The 21,641-nt window shown below is 35.8% G+C and overlaps 1 protein-coding gene across 1 annotated transcript; it reads right to left on the bottom strand.

Moving 5' to 3' along the window:
- Positions 1-20,365, bottom strand: LOC137395230 (activin receptor type-1-like). The gene is made up of 12 exons (XM_068082077.1): positions 20,052-20,365; positions 15,816-15,991; positions 13,412-13,572; positions 11,248-11,464; positions 8,921-9,126; positions 7,135-7,225; positions 5,039-5,234; positions 3,966-4,146; positions 2,912-3,025; positions 2,399-2,537; positions 1,072-1,202; positions 1-564 (listed from the first exon to the last, which is right to left on the bottom strand). The coding sequence occupies exons 1-12, from the start codon at positions 20,114-20,116 to the stop codon at positions 430-432; spliced, it is 1,812 nt and encodes a 603-aa protein (XP_067938178.1). The 5' UTR covers positions 20,117-20,365; the 3' UTR covers positions 1-429.
- Positions 20,366-21,641: the final 1,276 nt, after the last annotated feature.

Genomic DNA, 21,641 nt, shown 5'->3' with positions numbered 1-21,641 from the left:
TTTATGCTGGTTTATTTCAACAATTTCATTCAAAAATAGTCAGTAATATCATTGTGCGGAGGCATTGCAACGGGTTAGTGTGCTTCAACAAACAGCGGCAAGAATGTTCTAGAACAAAACAACCTGTCTACAATCTATGTACAAATATCGGGCAGCAATTCTTTGGTATGAGAAATTATATAAAAAGATTCTTCCCTCACAGGAAGCAGTGATTAGATGCACGACAACACGCAGTTTGCGTCTGACAAAAAATACATTATTTACATTAAAAAAAATTAGCTTATTCTTTTTGCATAGAAAAATAAATATACTCATTATAATATAAAATATTACAATTCTGTAACAAAAAATATGGAATGCTAACCAAGAAGATGTAGTACGTTTACAAGCAATAGATAGTCGAAATAAAGATATCCCTCTAAAATGTGTTTAAACAAATTCCTTGCAGTCTCTACTTTCTATGAGTAAAGAGTTCAAATTCTTCTTGACACGAAGGATAGAGAGACGAGCTGTGGGCGAGTTGCTCCAGCACTCTTTTATCAGCTTGCTTATGGAGCGAAATATCTGTAAACAAATTAGCGTGGCATAAACAACACTGACCTTGAAGCATTACCATAATCCCTAGCAAAATCTTTTTAAAATCTGGATCAAAAAGCAAAGCTGGGTTAGCAAGATCGGCTCAATATGAGGGAGAGCTGGGGAGAATCTGTGAAAATTCTTAAACTCCGAGTAACCCTCTTTGTTTAGTAGTTTCATTTAGGAATACTGACAGCTTTGATAAGGTGCTACTACGACACATGGCTAGTCAATGATTGGCTTATGGTTCAAGCTTGTCATATTTGGCACTAGAATTATTATAATCGTGCTTATTTATATATCTATATACTTCAAGTACTGCGATATGAGCTGTGACACGGAGCCAGAAGGGCTTATCATCATATAGTAAGGTGTGCCAGGCAGACTACACAGCTTGCTTGTAAGGCAACTAACAGCAAGTGCTCTAGTTCTGGGATAGCTCGTGTCCATCCGTAACAATTATACTTATTCCAAACTGGCTGGGTGGTAATTTACCTTGTCATTATTCCAGTGGCATGGTATAGGAGGTCTCTTCTTTTGGGCTACAACCACCTGCCTCATCTCTTCAAAGGTTGGGTCATTAGGAACTACTCCTCCATACGGCATCTGGTACTTTTCTGCTTGGCCTGTTCAAAGAGCAAGCTGTTAAGCTTTTGCAGTTGTATTTGCCACAAAGATGCAAGTGTTCAGTGTTAGGTCACATGACTTTAGACTTTTCAAGTCATTTTCTACTATAAATAATATTCAGAATAGATTTGAACCATTTACACTAATAGTACACGTATTGAGTATATACATCAGCCACAGCAAAAGTTGCCAAAAATCATGATCGCTGAGGTAAGACGATTTCTCACCTAGCTCAAAATAAGAAGGCATGTTGTTTACCAAATTTTGTGCAGTTAAGAACCATATAAAAACATCTTAACTCTGACTGCTCATTGTTTTTTTGATAAAAGAGGGAACTGCTTGTGTATGTAACAAATGGATTAGTAGAAGGGAGCCTCCTATTAGTTACAATAGGAGGCTCCGTGCAATATTTTCTCTCACCAAGTTATGAAAACAACTGAACCACAACGAGTTTTTGGGCTTACACTAATGGAATCCTGTAACAGTTAACTATTGAAAAAACAAAAGCAATATGAAATATTGAACAAAAGAAACCACACATATTTGTTTATCATGGTCCAAAGGAGAGTCGCCACCCATTAAGGCACTTTTTCAGTTTATTCTTGACAATTTGAGTCATACAAACACAACTCCTGCATATACTTCTAGGATATGCAAATAACAGGTCAGAACCATCTTGCTAGCTAGCCTTTTTAATTAATGAATATGCCTGATCGGTCTTAGCACTTTCAAAGAATTTTTCTTTCTTCATCACCTACCATCTACCCATTGGCTTGACAGTAATATGACATGATATGAAAATTAGAGCTTTGCGATATGGTGAGTTAATTGTGTGGTAGTAATTTTTAAGGTAGAAAATATGAAAATCGCTAGAGTCATATGCAATTTGAGTCATCGCTAGAGTTTTAGTTCCAGTCGGACTGGAACTAAAAGTCACGGGCTTTTTAGTCATATAATAGGCTCCTTCCATGGCCTTTTAAACACAAGGGTATTCATGAAATACATGTTTTTAATTCTTATGAACACGAAATAATTTCTTTTTAAGTTGAAATATAAAAAAAATATCAACAAAAATTTACAAGTTTTTTTACATAGTAATAATATCGCGATATATCATGAATCATCTATTTTCAATATCGAATCGTCTGGTGATTTTCGTAGATCGTGAAACTCAAATGAAAATTTCAATGCTTACCATCCTTGATGGCGCACTGTGCGGTCTCCCAAATAACCAGGCTGAAGGAATAAATGTCTGCCCTTTTGTAGGCTTCAAAATCATCATGATTCATAGTCTCGTCGAGGAGCTCAGGGGCCATGTACCTCTTCGTGCCCACCTGAAATCAAATGTCATTTTATATAAGTATCACCGCCATCACTGCATTACACCGCTGCTTTATGTAATGCTAACAATGTGTAGTAGTATTTTCAATGACGTGTTGTGACACGTTCTATTAAAACTATTCCTTTCCTAGACCAGTGCAAAACTTATAAATAGAAGCAATAGTCAGAGCCAAACCACTGATATTATAATATTTAATCAGTCATTGTAAATATTTGTTAGCAAGAGTAAACCTCTTGTGAATCAGATACAGTTAATATGTTCGCTATGACCTTGGAATGACCGTGTCATTATTAAAGGCATGGTTTAATCAGCCAATGAGATCTCTGAATGACTGGGTGTTTGAAGTACAGTGTAGATGGTACTAACCATAGTGTTTGTAGAGCTGGACTGGAGGACATTCTCTTGCGATTTGTGCATCATAGAGAGTCCAAGGTCAGCTATACAGCAGGAACCATCCTCTTTCACCAGAATGTTTTTGCTCTAGAATGTTCCGTAGAATGCTTAGTACAACTACTACATAAAGTTGAACTTGAACATTTTAAATTGTCAACAATAATGCTTAAAACAGCATTGTATTTTTATGTTCTCATAAAATTGGCCTGAAAAGGTTGCATTAAATATATTTTGAGCTACGAAAAATTTAAATACAAGAGGAGATAACTTTGCTCTTTCCATCTTGTTTTAAAGCTAAGTTTACACAAAGTTTTTGCATATTTTATCAGAAAATATCAGTAATTTTCTATCATTTGCAATTGTTTTTGAAAATTGAGGTGATCTGACTGACAGGATGTTTCAAGATTAAAATCGAAAAACTTGATTGCGGTTCAAATGCTCAAAAAAAAAAATGCGCGAAATGGCATCACTAGTTGTTACCATTGCTATAGTTGTTATTGGCTATCGCCTTCAAGTTGCAGCGTTCCGCGTTTCTATTCTGTCGGTCTTTTTGCAACTATAGATGTCATAATCGCACCTTCACATGATCTGAGTGTTTTAATCGCGATGAAGTTTTGCAGACTTTAATCTAAAAACATCCTGGTTGTCAGATTACCTCAAACATCAAAAACAATCTCAAATGATAGAAAAAATACTGATACTTTCTGATAAAATCTACAAAAGTTTTGTGTAAATTCACTTTCAATATTTTAATGTTTGAAGTAAACAAGTGCTTAATAATTCTTCCCATCAGACTCAAGTGGGCTGTGCCACAATTTTTTCTGATTAGATAAGACAGCTGTGATTTCTCTCTAATCCTATCACGACAGACGTGGTCAGTACTAGGAGATTATCAGATGAGAAAAACCACTAAATTTCGTCAACTAATTCAAAGGCAACTTTTGACATTCAAAAAGCAAGTTCCAAACAAAAAACATTCAAAACTGAAATGAACACATATTGATATAAAGAACTTCTAAAAACCAACCTTGATGTCCCTGTGCGCGATAGCTGGCTTAGCTTGAGTTCCAAAGATCTCTGTGTGGAGGTGTACAAGCCCCGATGCGGCTGAATATAGCATAAGTAGACACTGTGAAGGGGTTATTACGTTGTACGGCTCGTTCAAGAAGTCGTAGAGAGAGCCGTCCTTGTGGTAATGGCATATGAGCCTATAAAGTCCAAAAACTCATTAATCATGTGAGATAAGGCGTTCTGTGACCAGAAAGTCCATTGTTATGACCAGTTGACGCCAACTTGTAAAAAGACACATCATTTAAATATTCATGCATGAACATGAGCAAATATTGGCAGCATGGTTTAATACAAAAAACATGGTAATTAAACAATAAATTAACATTACACAAAAAAATTACATGCATGGCCATGTTTGAACCCACAAAAATGTGTTAATCATCGGGTTCATTTCTTTGTAAGTTTACTAAAAACCGAAAATTTATTTGGCAAAACAAGAGTAGAAAGGGTTGTCACCTCTTACAAGATTATAGTTTAACTCTTTGGTGCACAGCTATTAAATTTATGTTTCGTCTTGTGGCGGTAAAACATGCCACTTATAACATAACTTTTCAGAGTTTGATTCAGCCTTGTTTCCATGAACAGCTTTACAAGTATGTATATAGAAGGCTGGTATTTGATAACTTTACTATAGATAATAACACTAGAGCTATAACACACGCGAAGGAAAATGTCAAGGCAATATAAAGAGCATGCGCAACGATCTTACAAACGCCAGTTTGTCAAACGCAGTTTGACAAACTGACGTTTTTTTAAATAACAAAATTAACGAAACAAAATGGTGAGTTTATTCAATAACCACCAAAGTGCTTTGAGTTCTAATTTGAACTCAAGTTGAAAGAATTTATGAACTGCATCTTCTGGTGGTTGACCGCACAGTACCGTGAAGCACTATTAAAATGTGCTGCCATAAAATACTTTTACTTTACATGAAACAGCATATTAAATATTGTTTATCGCTATGGTTACTACACGCGTTCGAGCGTCAGCGTTATAAAAAACAAACCAGCAATTCAGCGAACAGCTTACCAGAACTGTGTGACAGAGTCTGAAGAGATCATATCAGAAGCTATGAATCCCAATATGTTTTCGTGGCGGAGAAGAAGGGTTGTGTAAATTTCGTTCTCCCACGCCCAGCTATTCACGTCTTTTGATAGGAATATTTTGACAGCTACTGGACTGCTCTGGTACAGGCCTTTGTACACCTTACCATATTTCCCTGTGCCTGCAAAATGCCATATTAAAATAATATATTATTTTTGCTGAGCATGAGCAAGTTCACCAAACTGAGGATAACGTCAATGCGAGAGGCTTTGCTTTTTGTAACAGGATTAAAAAGGAGGTATAAGATTGAATGTTTCATCACAACTGGAAGGAAAGAACTGATCAGTGATGGATGGTTTTTCAGTACAGCCACTAAGGAGATTCATTAACATCGGTTGCGTTGCTCCTGGCAGATGTCAGCAGGTGTTATCTAATCAATTGCCTAACTTATGTGACAGTCTAATAGACATTAGTGCATTTTAGAAACAAAACAATACAAATTGTTTTGCATATTCCATAACTCATTGTGTCGTAACAATAATGTTAACCTGACAGGTTGCAGAATCAAACCGATGGCTGTACCAATCACTTGCAAAACCTTTAAGCTTTAAAAACAGTGAAAAAACACAGACAATCATTTGGAAAATGTCAATTTTAATTATGGCACTTTTTTTCATATAAACACACTTTATGAACATATAAACACACTTTATGAACATATAAACACACTTTATGAACATATAAACACACTTTATGAACATATAAACACACTTTATGAACATATAAACACAAAACTTCACATTTCCATTCGCTGGAAAATGTGAAGCTTTTTTTAACAATGTTTCAACGATTCTAAAAATCCTCGAGCATGGCCTTTTTTAAGATTATATGAAACATAAAGCTTGTACGTGTTTATTGATGTGAATACCTTGTCCTGTTCTGACAGAGTATTAAAACTGAGTCTCAGCAGACGACACCTACATGTAAGTTAGTTGTAACTTGGAAGTCTAAGTTACCACTAGAATGAAAAAACACGGAATCAAATCATACCCTGAACACGGGCAACTTTCAGTTTGAAAATGAATAAGAGTTCAGATATTCATGCTGTCAAATTGCTCAACCTTTGCTTAAGGGTATTAAACTGACACGAATTTGTTAGCCAGGGTTCTATGAAGGTCGGTGCCAGTCACAGTGCAACTTAATAAAACCTAGTTTCTAAAGGCTAATCTTTATTTTATTGCTATCACGATGAGAGACGCGATACAACCGTCCCTTTCCTTATATTAAGCTGTAAAATATTGTTATTAATCATACCGGACATGACCACAACTTTCTCTAAAGCGACACGAAAATCCGTGTTCATAAATGACAATAAAGAAAGTAAAATACAATTTATTTGTAATTTGATCTATGCAGAAAGGTTTCAAACTATCATCTTGTTCGCGTCATCATTAATGACAAGTTTTTGGAATGTTTAGAAACTTCCGGAAAGCGAGTAAGAAGCAGCCATGTGTCACGCCGTGAGGTAAATGCTCAGTGAGCTGGCTGACCCAATAATAAGCGTCGGTGCTGCCGCGGGGCCAGTGCATAATGAATGATTGAGACTAATAGAGGCAAAGAACTGGCGACATCGTGACTTAAGCAAACGCGCAGGGAAAAAGAGAACAAAGCGGCGGGTGTAAAATGTGTAATAATCAAATTGCTCGCGCATAGAAGAGAGGTGAGTAGCGATTGGCAAGCCATTCAGTCGAGAGTATAAGCTAATTGTTATCACTAAGTGTTTGTACTGGCTGCCCCTCGAGCATGCTTTATCTCCCCTCTCCGCCTCTTCAGACCAGCCGAATAATGATTCAGCCACTCTTTCCATCTCTAAGTAATTTCTCAAACTTTAATCAAATTAAATCTAAACTAAGACTCGTAAATTTTCAAGAAATTTCTTTAAATGCCCATTTGAACGCACGTGAGGGCCTCAAACCTGTTTTCTTATTTTGCCGCCCAATGCATTAGTTTACATTCAATGTTTCATGTTGACACAGCTTGGGTTAAATGGTTTGTTTTTACAATCTTAAACAAATACATACCAATCTGATCGAGGAGTGTGACACTCTTAGCGATGGTTCTTTGTACTAACATTGGCATACCAGATCCACTTCCACTAGTTGGGTCAGGCAACTAAAAACAACAAACAACATTCATTAAAACAGCAAACACTTAACCTGCCAGTGTTTACTCGCTCTCTTCACTAATAAGGAATGAAAATATGAACAAAATTGTTAAAACAATTTTAGAATTTGAGTAGATCCTCAGACAAAGTTAGACAAAAGAAAACTAATGAATGATGAATCATGAATCATGACTCAGATTCCGATGCATATTTACTGATCCAGACATGGAGCCTATACTTGGCTCTGTGATTCCTTTGAAATAGAATGTGGCAGCCAACCTACAGACTTTTACACCCTGAATACTTCAGTATGGATATATTTCAGTGCTATTTCAATGAATAGATTTGGTACAAGTGAAGAAAGATGGTTGTGACATTAGAGTCAACCAATTATGGCGGTGGAAATGACGTCAGACGAGATTCAGTTCATATTTACACTTATATAAAGATTCATTTTAATGTTTTCAGTGCCAAACTCTGTTTTTTAAACCACAAACTATTAATAAACAATAAATCAAATAATAAGTTTTTGTTTCTACTGGAAGGAGTTTACATGAAATGTATGAATGTGATTCATATCTTTCATAGTTCGCCATAGCTTGAAAACATAAATTGTTATGTACAAATCATGCACTATATCGGGTTTTTCGTAAGACAATGAACAGAAACAATAAGCAGCAATAATTTGATTTTTATTTGATTGTTACAAATTTTTCATTTGTTACAACGAGTTAAATGTCAAACTATCATTTTTCTCCACTTTTCCTTCACTCCTTTTTAAAGGTTAATAAATGTCGTTAATGCTGTGTTTGGGCACAAAATGTTGTAAAACTATTCGATGGAAATGCTTCATGTCAGCATTCATAATGATAATCTAACATCCGCTATGAAACCTTCTTATAGAAACTCGTACGCAGCACCACGATTAACTTTTTAAACATTCCAAATTAAAATGCTCACATTTCTATTGTCACATGTTTGTATATTAAATAAACGTCACAAATATTCTGAGCATATACTTAAAACCAAGCGGAGCACTTGAAATAGCAAAACTTGTCGTTTAAATCCATTACTGAGTGGATTTGTAGAAATTCAAGATGGCAGCTAATGAAGATTATATATGTAAGTGAAATTCAATTTTTAACAACTTTATGTGACAGACTTTCATTGAGAAGTGAGTAGTCTACATACAAACTTTCAAAAGATTCTGTGCAGCTGTTTGAAAATATATGCATGAGGATTGTGCAGACACAAACATACAGACTCACAGACTTCTCATGTTATATCTACTGGTACAGATATCAGGCAGTCCAAATGCTTTGAGAGATCATCACGTGTAATAGCTAAATGGATAATTATTCTGTGATGAAGTAAGGATATCGAGTGGCATTATGCCACTATGATAGTGGTAGTACTCTTGGCTTGAAATCAGATACCTGGGTTCAATTCCCATGCAGTGCAATTGTTTTTTTTACACTCTTAGCGTGGCTTCGGAAAAATGAACGGACACGGCTCTTATTATAGAAAAGAACCATAGATGTGTAAAGTCTAAAGCTACTGCGGTAACCCCCAGAACTTGGCTATAACTCGGGCTAAATCACTCTTGTCTATAGCAGCTCTTTTAAAATAGGTCATAAAGGGTTAAGAAAGGTCTATTGAGCATGTGTTCCTAAGTTTTTATTATGTAAGGCAGCATAAATTACCTCAATGCTACAGTCATCTGTGAGAGGCTGGGCTGAGAGGTTGTCACCAAGATCGTTGCGCACCCTCTTTTTCTCCTTCCGTTTCTCTTGCGAAGATGTGAATCTTTTGTAGATGAAAAGGATGGTGAGGAGAAGGAGGAGAATACAGAGCACGGAGGGGACAACTAGAAATACAGCTGGGTGGATGTAAGAAACTCCTTCTGTTTCTGAAATAGAATACATCGTGATACATCTATTGGATATTGCTTAGATGTAACATTTGTACCTTGCGTCTATGTTATGTCAGTACTTTAAGTATATTTGAGAAAGAGTATCATGGAGCCTTTTTCAATTTGCTTTACAGTGAGGCCTTCATTGTTTGCTCATGGTAAAAGGAAATCCATATTGGGCATTGAGTAGTTACAGAGGAAACTGCACCGCCGTATTGTTGTACTACATGCTACTTGGTGTAGCAAAATGTTAACAAAGGATAACAGGCTTGGCAGCTATTATTACAACATACAGCTTGTATTCTCTCAGTATATCAACTCAATCTAAAATATATATTTTAGATCCCACTGATGTTATTCGGAGCTTACATGAAAATATACGTAAGTTTTTACAAGAGAGTTAGTACGAAAGGGTTACTAAAGTATGCAGTCTAAATATTTATGCTTTGAATTTTGTGACAAGTAGAAGAAGTTTGTGTACATGAATATATGTAGATATGCAGATATAGCCAAAACTATTTTAAATAGAATGTGTACCATAAATATTAATAATAACAATATGAAAACTTGAGTTATAAAATAATTTAAACAGCTGTTTTCTATTAGCAAAATTTAACTAGGAAATAAATGTTGGATGACAGCGGAAACTGAGACTGGCATCGAGAAAGGAAATGTGTTGTTATACTTCTTGTACCAGCTTTTTTAGTTTTCATGTTTGAATTTTGTTTAAATTTTTGCAGATGTCAATTTGGTCAAAACTAGGCAATAACTTTGGTATCAGCTGCCTATAATAGCCCTATTGTTCTACCATATTTGTATATCTACTGACATGATAAACCTTTTGGCTCTCAGCCTCGCATGAATCATTGTTTCAGAGTTGATCTGACTCGATGCTGTTTGTATTTGTCGAAATAAACTATAATGTTCCCCACCTGCGAATTGGGATTATACGAAATTGTAATTAAGAAAATCTGGCAGAAATAAAAATACTTCTAAACATCTGGTTCTGATGGATGATTAATTCTAGAGCAATCTATATATCATTTACCAAGTACGAATTCCTATGAGCATCTTCAGAGCACCTGCACAGGGTGTCTGACCAAGTGTCTTGTAGGAAAACGCGATTCACTTTTAATTGATAGCATCACTATAAAACAGAGCGGAACACTTAGGTTATGATGGATTGTTATGATGGCATGAGGCATGTTATCCTAATTACACTACACTCTACAGTCTCATAAATTTGTGCAAATTACCGTTTTAGGTAGCTACAATTTTGGCAAGACACGACAGTAAGTTGCCTGGTAGAAGTCGCGGGTGAGTGGAAACAGGTTAAAAGGCCAATGCGATCAATACAAGACGTTTCTTTGATTGTCAGTCATTCTATTGTCAGCAATTAGCAAAAGCTATTACAAAGAGCATTCAAATTATAGGGACATCCAACAAATGACCCCAAGTGTCAATATAGAATTAGACTGAGAATCTCGCATTGCTATCGCTATTATTTTTGTTCAGTCAAATTCCCATCCTGGCGACTTTGTGTGGTCCGGTCGAATAATGGGATATATTGAGTGACTATGAGAATGTTTTGATTACCTCCAATGTGATAATAGCTCAAAGCATCTTGACAAATATTTATTATATTACCTAAAGGTATTGTTATATAATACACGCATGTATCTATTTAACGACAGCGCATTCCTCACGACGGCTTAGATTGTTTGCTGACGCTACTCGTATTTGTACAGACGTATAACATTATCATTATTGTGTTTATTATGATATGTATCTGTTTGTACATCGTGTGTGGCAAGGTGCACCGACGTTGTGCCGTGCTTTCATATAAGATCAACAAAACTATACTTCATCAAATTATAAAAAAATTTTTTAATTTTAGGTTTAAAAATTGAACAGCCTTATTGTGATTTACACAGTTCGCAATGTTCACTAGTTTTAGCACAAAACTGGTTTAAAGCTCAATGTTTTGGAAGATTTTGAATACTGCTATGCCGCAAAAGCACAGATCTAATTTTTTCAGTTTATTTTTTGTTTCGAGTAAACTGTTTCGATAAAATTCAGACAGTTTACTGCAAAAATTATAAAAGAAATCAGACTCACGAGATTGTATAATGGTTATGTCTGTGCTTGGAAGTCGTGGTGCCGGAACGTCATTGCACATATCACCGCTGCAGCAGATTGTCCGTATGGTGTTTTGAGTAGACTTTCCTTCCCGGCCACCTTCGCAGTACGCTAACTGCATGAAGTTTTCTGAGTGATTGAGACAGCTGTAGGTAGTGTATTCGCCCGATTCGTCTTTGAATGTCAAGGCCGTGCACTGAAAGTGTAGGAAATAATTTGCAGATAGTAAAATATGTAGAATATTTCGATCACATAGAATGATTTTTTCTTCAAAAAAGCGCATGCAGGGACAACTCCTTTTGGTAGATGAATTTGTAGCATAATCATGGATAAATACGATCAGCTCTACAAATTGGTTTGACATACAAAATAAAACTTGATTCGACATACAAACTAAGTCGAGCATACGATGCCCAAGATTTCTTGAAACATTAAAGTTTTGTAAATAAAGAATGCAAAAATGTTGGTAGACTTTTAAAAATCAAATTTATAAATAATAAGAGAAAATAAATTACATTAATTTATATTATATTTGGTGTAAGTTAGAGTAAGCATATCTCCATCATGCATTCCACCCTTGAACTTATTCATTGCTGAGTCAACACTTACATGTATGTTCGTGTGTCTTGGGATACAGTAATAATAAAACCCTCTTTCTATAGATTATTAAATTATAGATTAGTACTTCAGTTTTAACATATGATTTTAGATTTAGTATTTCACAATCCTGTATAATGTATTTGTATTAATGCTATATGCAGTTACTTGAAATATTTGTTATTGTTTTCTGGAACGAATTAAACAAATTATAATACATGTTTATAAAAATATTTGCTCCAACGTGCAGTGATTTTAACATACAAAGCCAATAATGGAATGGTTTAACTTCACATCGACGGGGCGTGATTATATAGGCCTGTAGTTTTTTATCTGCAGTCGTACAGATTGGCCCAAGATCAATAGCTTCTCATTGCAGCTGCTGACCTTTTTTTCTGAGTATGCGCTGACATCTATTTGCTGAAATTCTTGAAATGGGCTTATTTAGCATTTTTGCATGCAGTTTAAGATTAGCTTTCTCTGTCGTGACTGAGTGGCGGCAGGACACAAAGGTGCATATTACATTAATGGCCTGATCACGCTGCCCATGGTTGCTAAGTTAGAAAATGTCATTCAGGTGACACTACTAAAGAGTTAATCTTGCCAAGGTTTTTTTCACAATCCCGTATTTGAAGTTCATTGTTTGAAAATAGTTCCGACACTCCCTGCATATTGGCAAAACTAACTTGCAACAATTTTTTCATTTCATTCAATAAAAAACAATCATTTCTGGAAACTCTCTCAAATATAGAGTGTGTGTATCATTTGCAGAGTTAGTCGATGAGATGAGAAAGATATGTTGGCACCTTGAACAGAACAAGGTGGGCCTAGAGCTGATGCTGTTGCCTCCCTTTTAACTTACCACATCGGTTTGTATATGTTTTGTGTTTAAAGTTGCGTTTACGCCAGGACGATTTACCGGAGTTGCTTCCACGCCGACAAAGTCTGTTTGGTATAAAACGAAAAACGGTTGGAAAAGCAGCTTTTTCCCAGTTGCCAACACGAGATTAGTAAAATGCTACATACTATTGTTGTCCATTTTTAACAGCCATCTTTGACGGAGTACAATATAGACTTGACCAATAATATCTCGCAATGTTCATAACATTGTAAATACAAGCATATGGAATAGATATCGATGTTGTATTTCATTGGCTAAAAATGACGCATTTTGTACAGTCGAAGTTCAATTGGTTTGTTATAAAGTATTTGCAAAAAACGTTTTTCAAATCTTAAACAGATTGGAAGCTATTCTAATTCTGACTCTCTCAGCGGAAACACCTGACAAATCGTCCTGGTGTAAGAGCACCTTTATAATTAGAAGCTGCGAGTGGGTCTATTTTTAGAGCTAATTTAACTAAAACGGCTACTCTATACGATGCATACGGCATAAGCTAGTTAAAATATTCAATCAGATCCATTTGTGTTTCTTCTGACAATTCAAACAGGTAGGTGCAACCTGCTGGTATATCCGTTAGTACTGGGCTGCCCTGGACTCTGCAAGGGAGGGGCAAAACACACTCAATCTGTCAAGTTTTCAGCTCACCATGTAGTCAGAGGTGCAAGTGCTCGCCTCCCCGGGGCAGTTGGTGCACACGCAGTTGAAGGTTTCTCTAGCAGATGGAGTAATGCTACTACTCGTTGATTGTCGACCTAAAAATCTTCCATCGTCTGAGTTGATATCGTTTGCCCTCAGCTCGGCCAAGTCTACAAAAAGCAAAAAAGTTGAACCATAAACTTAATCGAGAATCATGAAAAAGGTTTGTCATAGTTGATGGGTTCAACAATAAATTGTTTTTGGATTTATGCCCCCTGCTATTAGTGAGAGAGCTACAGCCAGGAATTGCTGTGCTTTTTGTCAAAATGTATTTAATCTTTACAAATTATGTAGACAAAACACATAATTGGTTTTGGCATAAGTCATGCCAAGATCAAAGTGTAGAATCTGTTCCATCACCCTGTTTTTAAAGGAAGTCAAGTTGAACGTGAAAGTAGTGGAACTGCTACACGCGAATCTAAATTTTTTCAAAGCCTGCTTGATAAGTAAAATTGTAGTATGTTTGTCTGTTTATTTTAGCCCTTTCACTTTTGTTTATAAAACTGCCATATCTTATAAAAATTACTTCAGGAGCTAAGCCTAATATTTGTCTAAATTTTACCTCACAGGTAAAACTCGCATGTTAAGGCTACCACAAGCAGAGGTTCTGTTGTACCACGTTCAGTTTATGCTATAACTACCTCCTTGGCTGTAAGTTGAATTCATAAAACTAGTTACCTAATGCAAGAATAAGAATGATTAATGAAACACCAAAGACAATGACGGATGATTAATACAATACCCGGCACCTTTGGATAGGGCTCGCTAGATGCATCCATGTTTGTTTCAATCGTTACTAGAAGATAAAAAATTGAAAAAAATACAGATGGTCCTAGAATGAATAAATAAACCACCAAAAAATGTTTTGAATCGGATTTCGAATTTCGTTGATAAACAAAACAAAATAATTTTCGTTATTTACAAACAAGTTATCTGAGAACAGTTGAAGATGAACTTGCAGAAAATTTTAAGATATTTTATCAGAAAATATCAGTATTTTTAACATTTGCGATTGTTTTTTATGCTTGAGGTGATCTGACTGCCAGTATGTTTCAAGATTAAAATCGATCAAACTTGATCGCGGGTCAAACACTCAGATCAAGCAAAAGTGCGATTGACAAATTATGTGATTATATACATGTATTTGCAAAGAGACCAACAGAATAGAGACGCGTAACGCTCCAACTTGAACACAATAGCCGATATCACCTGTCACAGCGATAACAACTAGTGATGTCATTTCGCACGCATTTCTTGTCTGAGCTTTTTAATCGCGATGAAGTTTTGTTGATTTTAATCTTGAAACATCAAAAACAATCTCAGATGATAGAAAAATATCGATACTTTTTGATGAAGTCTACTAAGAATTTCTGTAGTTGATCTTTAAGAGTCCAAACAGCTAAGTTCCGGAATATTCTTTTATTTAAATACTCTCGCACACCTGGAGGGGGTATTATAAGGCTGTTTCTCGAGTGCCTTCTCCGAGCTCACTCCGCATTTCAGAGCTCATTATAGACGCTTAGTGGCAGACCACACGGCGTTATGTAATTCTTTAGGCTGTTTCCATTCCAACGCTTGCGAACAACTTCAATCAGATCTGAAGAGGTTGCAAGTGTGTACACAATTTATTTTCTTTGCTGTTGTATTATCTAGACGGCGACTAACTAATTTTAGAAATTAAAATTTACCTTTAATAGTTATGCAAAATCGTCAGAGAAGAATGGTTGCAAATTAGGTGTCATTTTTGCTGCAGCTCTCGATACCTGACTGAACCGTAGCCAGTTGGCTAAACTTGTACAACGCGAAATCCACCATTTTACCTCAGTTTTTCTAAAAATTTGAGCACCTTTACTTCATATTACTAGTTTAGTGTTTTTATGCAGTTAACAAAATATCTAACAAATGCATAATTACTTTGGAGTGGTTCGTAACTTTACAGTTCTGAAACCAAAATTGTTGCGAGAATATCAAAAACTTTTGACCTTAAAAACTGTTTGATTATTGTTGAAGTCTCTTGCAGAGATCAAACCAATAGGCAATTCCTCTGCTAGCAGTAGAAATAAACTAAATGGGTATGCTACTACTGCAAGCGATATAAACTTGAAATTCCTGAAGCTGTTGATACGTAGTCAGACACTAACTTTGGAGCGATGAGCGGATGGCGCCTCTTAGCTAATGCATTGCTCATATTTTATCCCTCACTTGTCTTATTAAACTGGTAATCCTGCTTGGCACTGCAGTCAGTCGATACTGCGGTCAGAGGTCATACAGGCGATTTACTCCGGCACTCGATAACACAATAACAACAAGGTGTTTGTTTGTTAGTTTGTTATGGAATTAGCCTTGCTCTTACCTCTGCCTAAATCCGAAGAAATATCCGATCTCAGTCGACGGCCCTCGCCCAATATGGCTGGTGCTTGCGTAGTCGCAGGCTGCATCATTCGAAAAGATTTCCTCTCCATATTCTCTTGAGTCTTCTTTAACCTTTTTCGCTCACGTTTCTGTTTTTTATCTTGTCTCTCCTTTTTGCTGAAAGGAGAATTGCATTGTTAAGAGCTGCAGAATACAATAATTGATGTCTAGAGTAAAAATAGCTTTGGCACCTAGTTCTTTTTTTTAGTTGAACATTAGTTCTAGGGCTAGATCATATCAGTAAATAGGTATTTCTGATGGTTTCAACATAGCTGAGTGGAAAGAATAAATAAACGCAAGGCAGTTTAAATGTTCCAGTCTAATTTTCATAAAACATTACAATTTGAGATATACTCATCCACTCTGGTGATTTGTAACATATATGAGAGATAAGTATGTCTCCACATTCAACGATCAGCAAGCTAGATTACCAGAGCTGATATACCAACATCCAAACCATGTCAAATTTATGTGACTCGTTTTATATGCATAAAATCTCTTCAACTATTATACATATATGTATGTTCTTTTGCGTAAACAATCATACTGAAATACATAATAATGTTTTAGAGTTGAACATGTGACTCCGACTACACGATGTAGGTATATCCCGTGTGGCTAAAAAAGGAAATATCAGCAGAACATGTCAGCTAAAATGCACCATCCAGTTTATACTAAGGATATGCTCGCCTTTTGCCTCAGTTTGTATGCCTTGGAACAATGTGCGCAGTTTGTATGCCTTGGAACAATGTGCGCAGTTTGTGTGTCTTGTAAAAATGTGCGCGTCACCATTAGATAAGCTCTCTTCCTGCTAATGTGCTCTTACATATTATCTTATAATTAATGTCTTATTATTTGTTATATCTTATTAGATATTACAATATCTTAATTAGATATATTATATTAATATAGGCTTTGCTTCCATTGAACACCATCTGATATTACGCAGCCGTAAATTACTATTTTTACACACTTTGGTTTTAAGAACAAACTTTTACAAATTTTTGTCGATATTAAATGAAAGTATCGGTAGTTTTCTACAATTTGTGATTCTTGTTGTTGTTTGAGGTCATCTGACTGCCAAGATGTTTCAAGTTTGGAATTGACCAAACTGGATCAGAGTTAAAACGCTTAAAGAAATACGTGCGAAATCATGTCATTAGCTGTAATTGTTGCTATAGTTGATATCAGCTATTGTAATCAAGTTGAAACACTATGCATCTCTATACGTGTCTCTATTCTGTCTGTCTCTGCAGCTATAGACATCATAATCACACTTTCAATTGATCTGAGCATTTTAACTGCGATTTATTGATTTTAATCTTGAAACATCCTAAAAATCGGAACGAAAAATCGATCGCAAATGAGAAAAAATACTGATGCTTTCAAATAAAGTCTACAAAGATTTTGTGTAAGTTTATCAGAGAAAAATTCCGCCAAGCGTAGCCAAACAGGTTAGCCAGCTTTGCCAGGTCAGCCAGCTATCACACATAAACCCTTTTACTTTTAGTGTGGGCCCTAAATTTCCTTACAACAGCAAATGGAAATAGCAAATTAATTATTTCCTGTTCATAATTAATTACTACTGAGCCAAAATACTCAGCAGTTTAGTAGCACTACTAATCACAAATGTTTAGCCACTGTGCAATGATGCTTTCCTATTGGTCAATTAGTCTTCAATCAAATGACCGCACGTACAGTGAGTGGTAAATGTGATTTCTGTTTTAGACAATTCAGAAGGTTCTGGTCTGTTAAATATCTCACATAAAGACAAGCTGGCCGTGTTTTATTTCTTTAAATTTTTTGCTATATAATTTGATTTCAACAGTATTGTCCTATTGTCCACCCGAGCAACCGCCTGCCCGCATATACCGTGTCTAACTATCTTACGTAATTGGCTAAAAGCAGGCGAATACAATCGTTTACAACCTGGAATAGCTATTGACAGCAGTTGAATTTGTGTGAATTTAGCACTGAGAGCGAGGGAGTTAATTGCTTGCTCTAGACGGCCAATAAATCATCTTTGACTAGCTACACGGTAATTCGAAAAAACTTTCCTTGCCTCCAGTAGTCACTTCTCTATTTGAATATTCAATGAGGTTATTTCCATTCCAATTAATTGCTTTTCACAAGTCCGAGTTGAATCTCTTCACCAACAATACACAGAATGTCTTTCGACTGTCCAACTTTGTGTGAAGTACGTTAGACCAACTGATGAAGTCGCTAATCGTATTCAATGGAGCCCTAGAGCAAGTATGACTCTTTTAGCCTTTGACACTATTGTAAACGCTGGTCTCATTTCAATACGTCGTTCTGTTTGTATTACTTGAATGATTTATATCCAATTTAGGCTCTTTAACCAAACGCAGAGTCTTTATTCGCCTAACTATAACTTTACAAAAAAACTTAGAGTGAAAGACGCCGACCGAATCGCCTGTTTATACAAGTAGGGTAGCTTATTTTCACTAAACAAAGAGAATGCCATTCACACACCACAGAGTTCAGTCAAGTAGAAGTATCAATAGAAGTAGCAATAGAAGTATCAAAATTGTTTCTAAAATTCTTAACCCCTTAAAAAAATATTATGTTAAGCCAAGGTGAAAACCTTTGATACAGCGTAGCATTCCGTGAATGCTTGCTATCGACCAACGTATACCGCTACAGGATTGTAATGTGATTTGCTGGCAAGAATAGACGACGGATAATCCATTTTATCCATCCATCATTTTTAGGAAAATCTATGGATTTATACATAATACTCTCGGGCATGATGATTATACGCTATCTCCTTGAGATATCTGTCACAGCAAGCACTTGCCATGACTGCCATCTGTATATTGACACGTTAGTCTTATATGTTCTCTCCTAATAATAAATACAAGAATATACAGAAATTTCTTACACAAGCTCTAGAGATCAAGAATGGTGAGCCAATGAATTAAGTGTCGCTGACAGCACCTTGGCAGTGTCTCATGTCCATAAAAATAGCAAGTTGAACGACTACGCGTACCAAGTAAACGAAATTAAGATTTTGTGTTTGAGAAACAACATCGACAATTTCTAAAAATAAAGATAAAGTTTCATCAGCTTTCCGTGTCATAACAAGAATATAATCAGTGAAAACAGAGTTGTTACAATTGCATAGAAAGCTGGAGCATACTGGAGATGATACAAAAACTGTTGCAAAATGCTAGTCATAGCATCAGCATTGCAAAAACGCATCGTACAGCATGCGAGAAACATGAGTGAGCGTCATTTTTTGTCCTTGACATTAATAGACATGTCTTTTTGCTAACGGTTGGTATATAAATTCTTTAGTATTCATTTTTGATAATTTTGTTTAGTAAGCAAATTTTATTCATCATGGCGTTACGTTATATTATCTTAGACCAACTGTGTTTCCGTTTTCATATAAGTTGAGCTACTATTTTTCAGTTCCAGTTTTAAAATAAGAACTCTGGCAATCAGGCAACCAATGTACCTGTGAATACTTAACTCTTCTCCACTAGGGTCAGCTGCAGCGCCATTGCTCACAAATTTGGTCATAAACTTAGTAAATATTTCTCCAGTGTGCTGCAGCCTTTAATGTACATGCACACATTCATAGAGTTACCATATACATAAATGGATTGTCTATCATAGAGTAAACTCGTGAGTGTTTCAGTAAAGGTAGTCAATACCTTTCAACTAGTTTTTGTTTGTGCTTCTGGCATTATTATCTACCCATCATTGGCCTCAACAGCTCGCAGACTCCGGTAGCACCTGGCGGCAGGAGCTGTTAATCGGCGAACATAAACAATGCCAGGCAATTCTTCTTCCGTCGGACTTATTATTCAAGAAACCAACTTGTACTTCAGCACGTAATTCTTCTTAAAACCAAATAGGAGAATAAATTACCATTAAAAGTGAGAGAGAGAAATACCTCCTCACTGACAGTCCTGTCACCTGAAGCTGCTCGAATCACCACGCAACGAGAATCGGTGTGTAGCTGGCAAACTAACCAAAGCAAAGAATGTTGGCGCAGAATCTATATTATCATGTTTAACTGAGCAACAGGTGTTCCTTGTCTCTTTATCTATATTTTAACACTCTGTAATTACAACTAGAGACAACATTGTGCTGATAAGCGCTCCCTCGCCGAAAAACAGCGCTGCAGCAACTCTTTAGTAGTACTTACCTTTTTCTTTTCTGTAAGATCTCTTCCTCCGTCAGCAAAAAATCATCCTCACTCTCTTTTGGCATCGTAAAGATATTTGACGGCAAAAACCTTCTCAGCCAACAGCAGCTAAAGAAATGATGAAGAAAGATCCACTCATTCAAAGTTATACCTTGTGACGGCAATGTCAAACTTGTTCTGGCAGCTGCCTCCAATAAACTCTGTGTTCTAATCCAACAGTTTTATGAGATTCAAAGCTAATCCGTGGCAAGAGAGAGGTATGGATTCGCAGGTGCTAAGCTGTTGGCATGCCTTATCAATGAACTTTGGCTCAACACCACCTAATCCTTCGACTCATGTGCGGTCTATAATAATACTATAGCCATGATAACCGTATTGGAAGGCGAGTCATAATCCGCAACTATAACTCCTAGTACAGTCAACACCTTTTAGATGCAGCAATACATGAAGACATTGTTTATATACCATATCGCTGCATGGGTTAGGATTTTAACAAATATATATTCTACACTATGTGTGGCTTCCTTAAATCTAATTTTTTTTAATAATAGCAACTTTTATTATTAAAACTTAGGCATATCTAAATTCAAACATTAGAAAAGTTAAAAATTACTTTATATGGATGAGGTACCTATATCAAGTTTATGGATTAAGTAATGACACGCTAGGTATGCGCTTGCTAACTTACCTATGACAGAAATATTTTTCTCTCTTAGAGCACTTCATTTTAGCTCTTACCAGATACTTACCTGTGATTGGTTGGCCCTTAAACATTTTAATGAAAAATTGCAAGTAACATCGAATTTTGTTATACAGTTGATAGAATATACATCTGTACTATATATAACCTTAACATTTCGTTAACAAATTATGTTTTGAGATATTGTAGAAGGGTTGTGTCCTCCTGTGTTAAATTTAGCAATCTGACAGTTTTCCAGTTTGCAAAATTAGTCATCCTTATAGTTTTTACTAAATGATTAAATTTAAAATGGTATTTTGAAAAGTTTCAACTGAAATATCAAAGTGGTTTAAATTTAAAACGGCAACAAAAAGCAATTTAATAACTTTATGCCAAAATAATTTTAATTGGTAATCTGTTTGCAGCCCTGTAAGTCAGCATTATTCTGTAAACATGTCAGCGCTGATCAGTAAGCAAGTTTAGGCTAAGCAATGGTCTATTAGACAACTCTCTTGTGCAAAAGGTAGATCAACCTCCAAGTCTACGTCAAGTTGAAGTGATTTACGGCAACCAATAGCAGATCAACTCAACTTGTCAGCAACTACATTTTTATGATTTATCTGTATCGCCATACAGCAGCGTTTGCTTATAAGTGTTTTCATTGGTCTCTAAGCAAAGATTACTAGCCCATGCACCTAACCTTGTTTATCATTTATAGTTTTCTGCTAAATTCTTTAGCCAAAAGCAATTCAGTGCTCATTATAAACCATTTTTATACAAATATGAGAATTCCTTGCCAACTTTTGACATAAATTTTAGTCCTAATTCTAATCTCCTTACCTTCTAATCTTCCTGTGTGAAAGTATGATAAATTATCAAGTAGTCAGTTTAATAAAGGTGTCAACTGTAGC

This window comes from Watersipora subatra, chromosome 4, assembly GCF_963576615.1.
Source record: "Watersipora subatra chromosome 4, tzWatSuba1.1, whole genome shotgun sequence".
Lineage (NCBI taxonomy): Eukaryota > Metazoa > Bryozoa > Gymnolaemata > Cheilostomatida > Watersiporidae > Watersipora > Watersipora subatra.
This window is presented reverse-complemented; position numbering and strand designations above follow the sequence as displayed.

Bases quoted from the DNA above. Each gene is read 5' to 3' on its own strand.
- LOC137395230 (XM_068082077.1), bottom strand. From the start codon at position 20,116: ATGCCAAAAGAGAGTGAGGATGATTTTTTGCTGACGGAGGAAGAGATC. The intron at 11,465-13,411 runs GTGAGCTGAAAA...CTACACTTTCAG, and splicing joins CTTGCACCTCTGACTACATG to TGCACGGCCTTGACATTCAA. The intron at 4,147-5,038 runs GTAAGCTGTTCG...TGGACTTTATAG, and splicing joins GACTCTGTCACACAGTTCTG to GCTCATATGCCATTACCACA.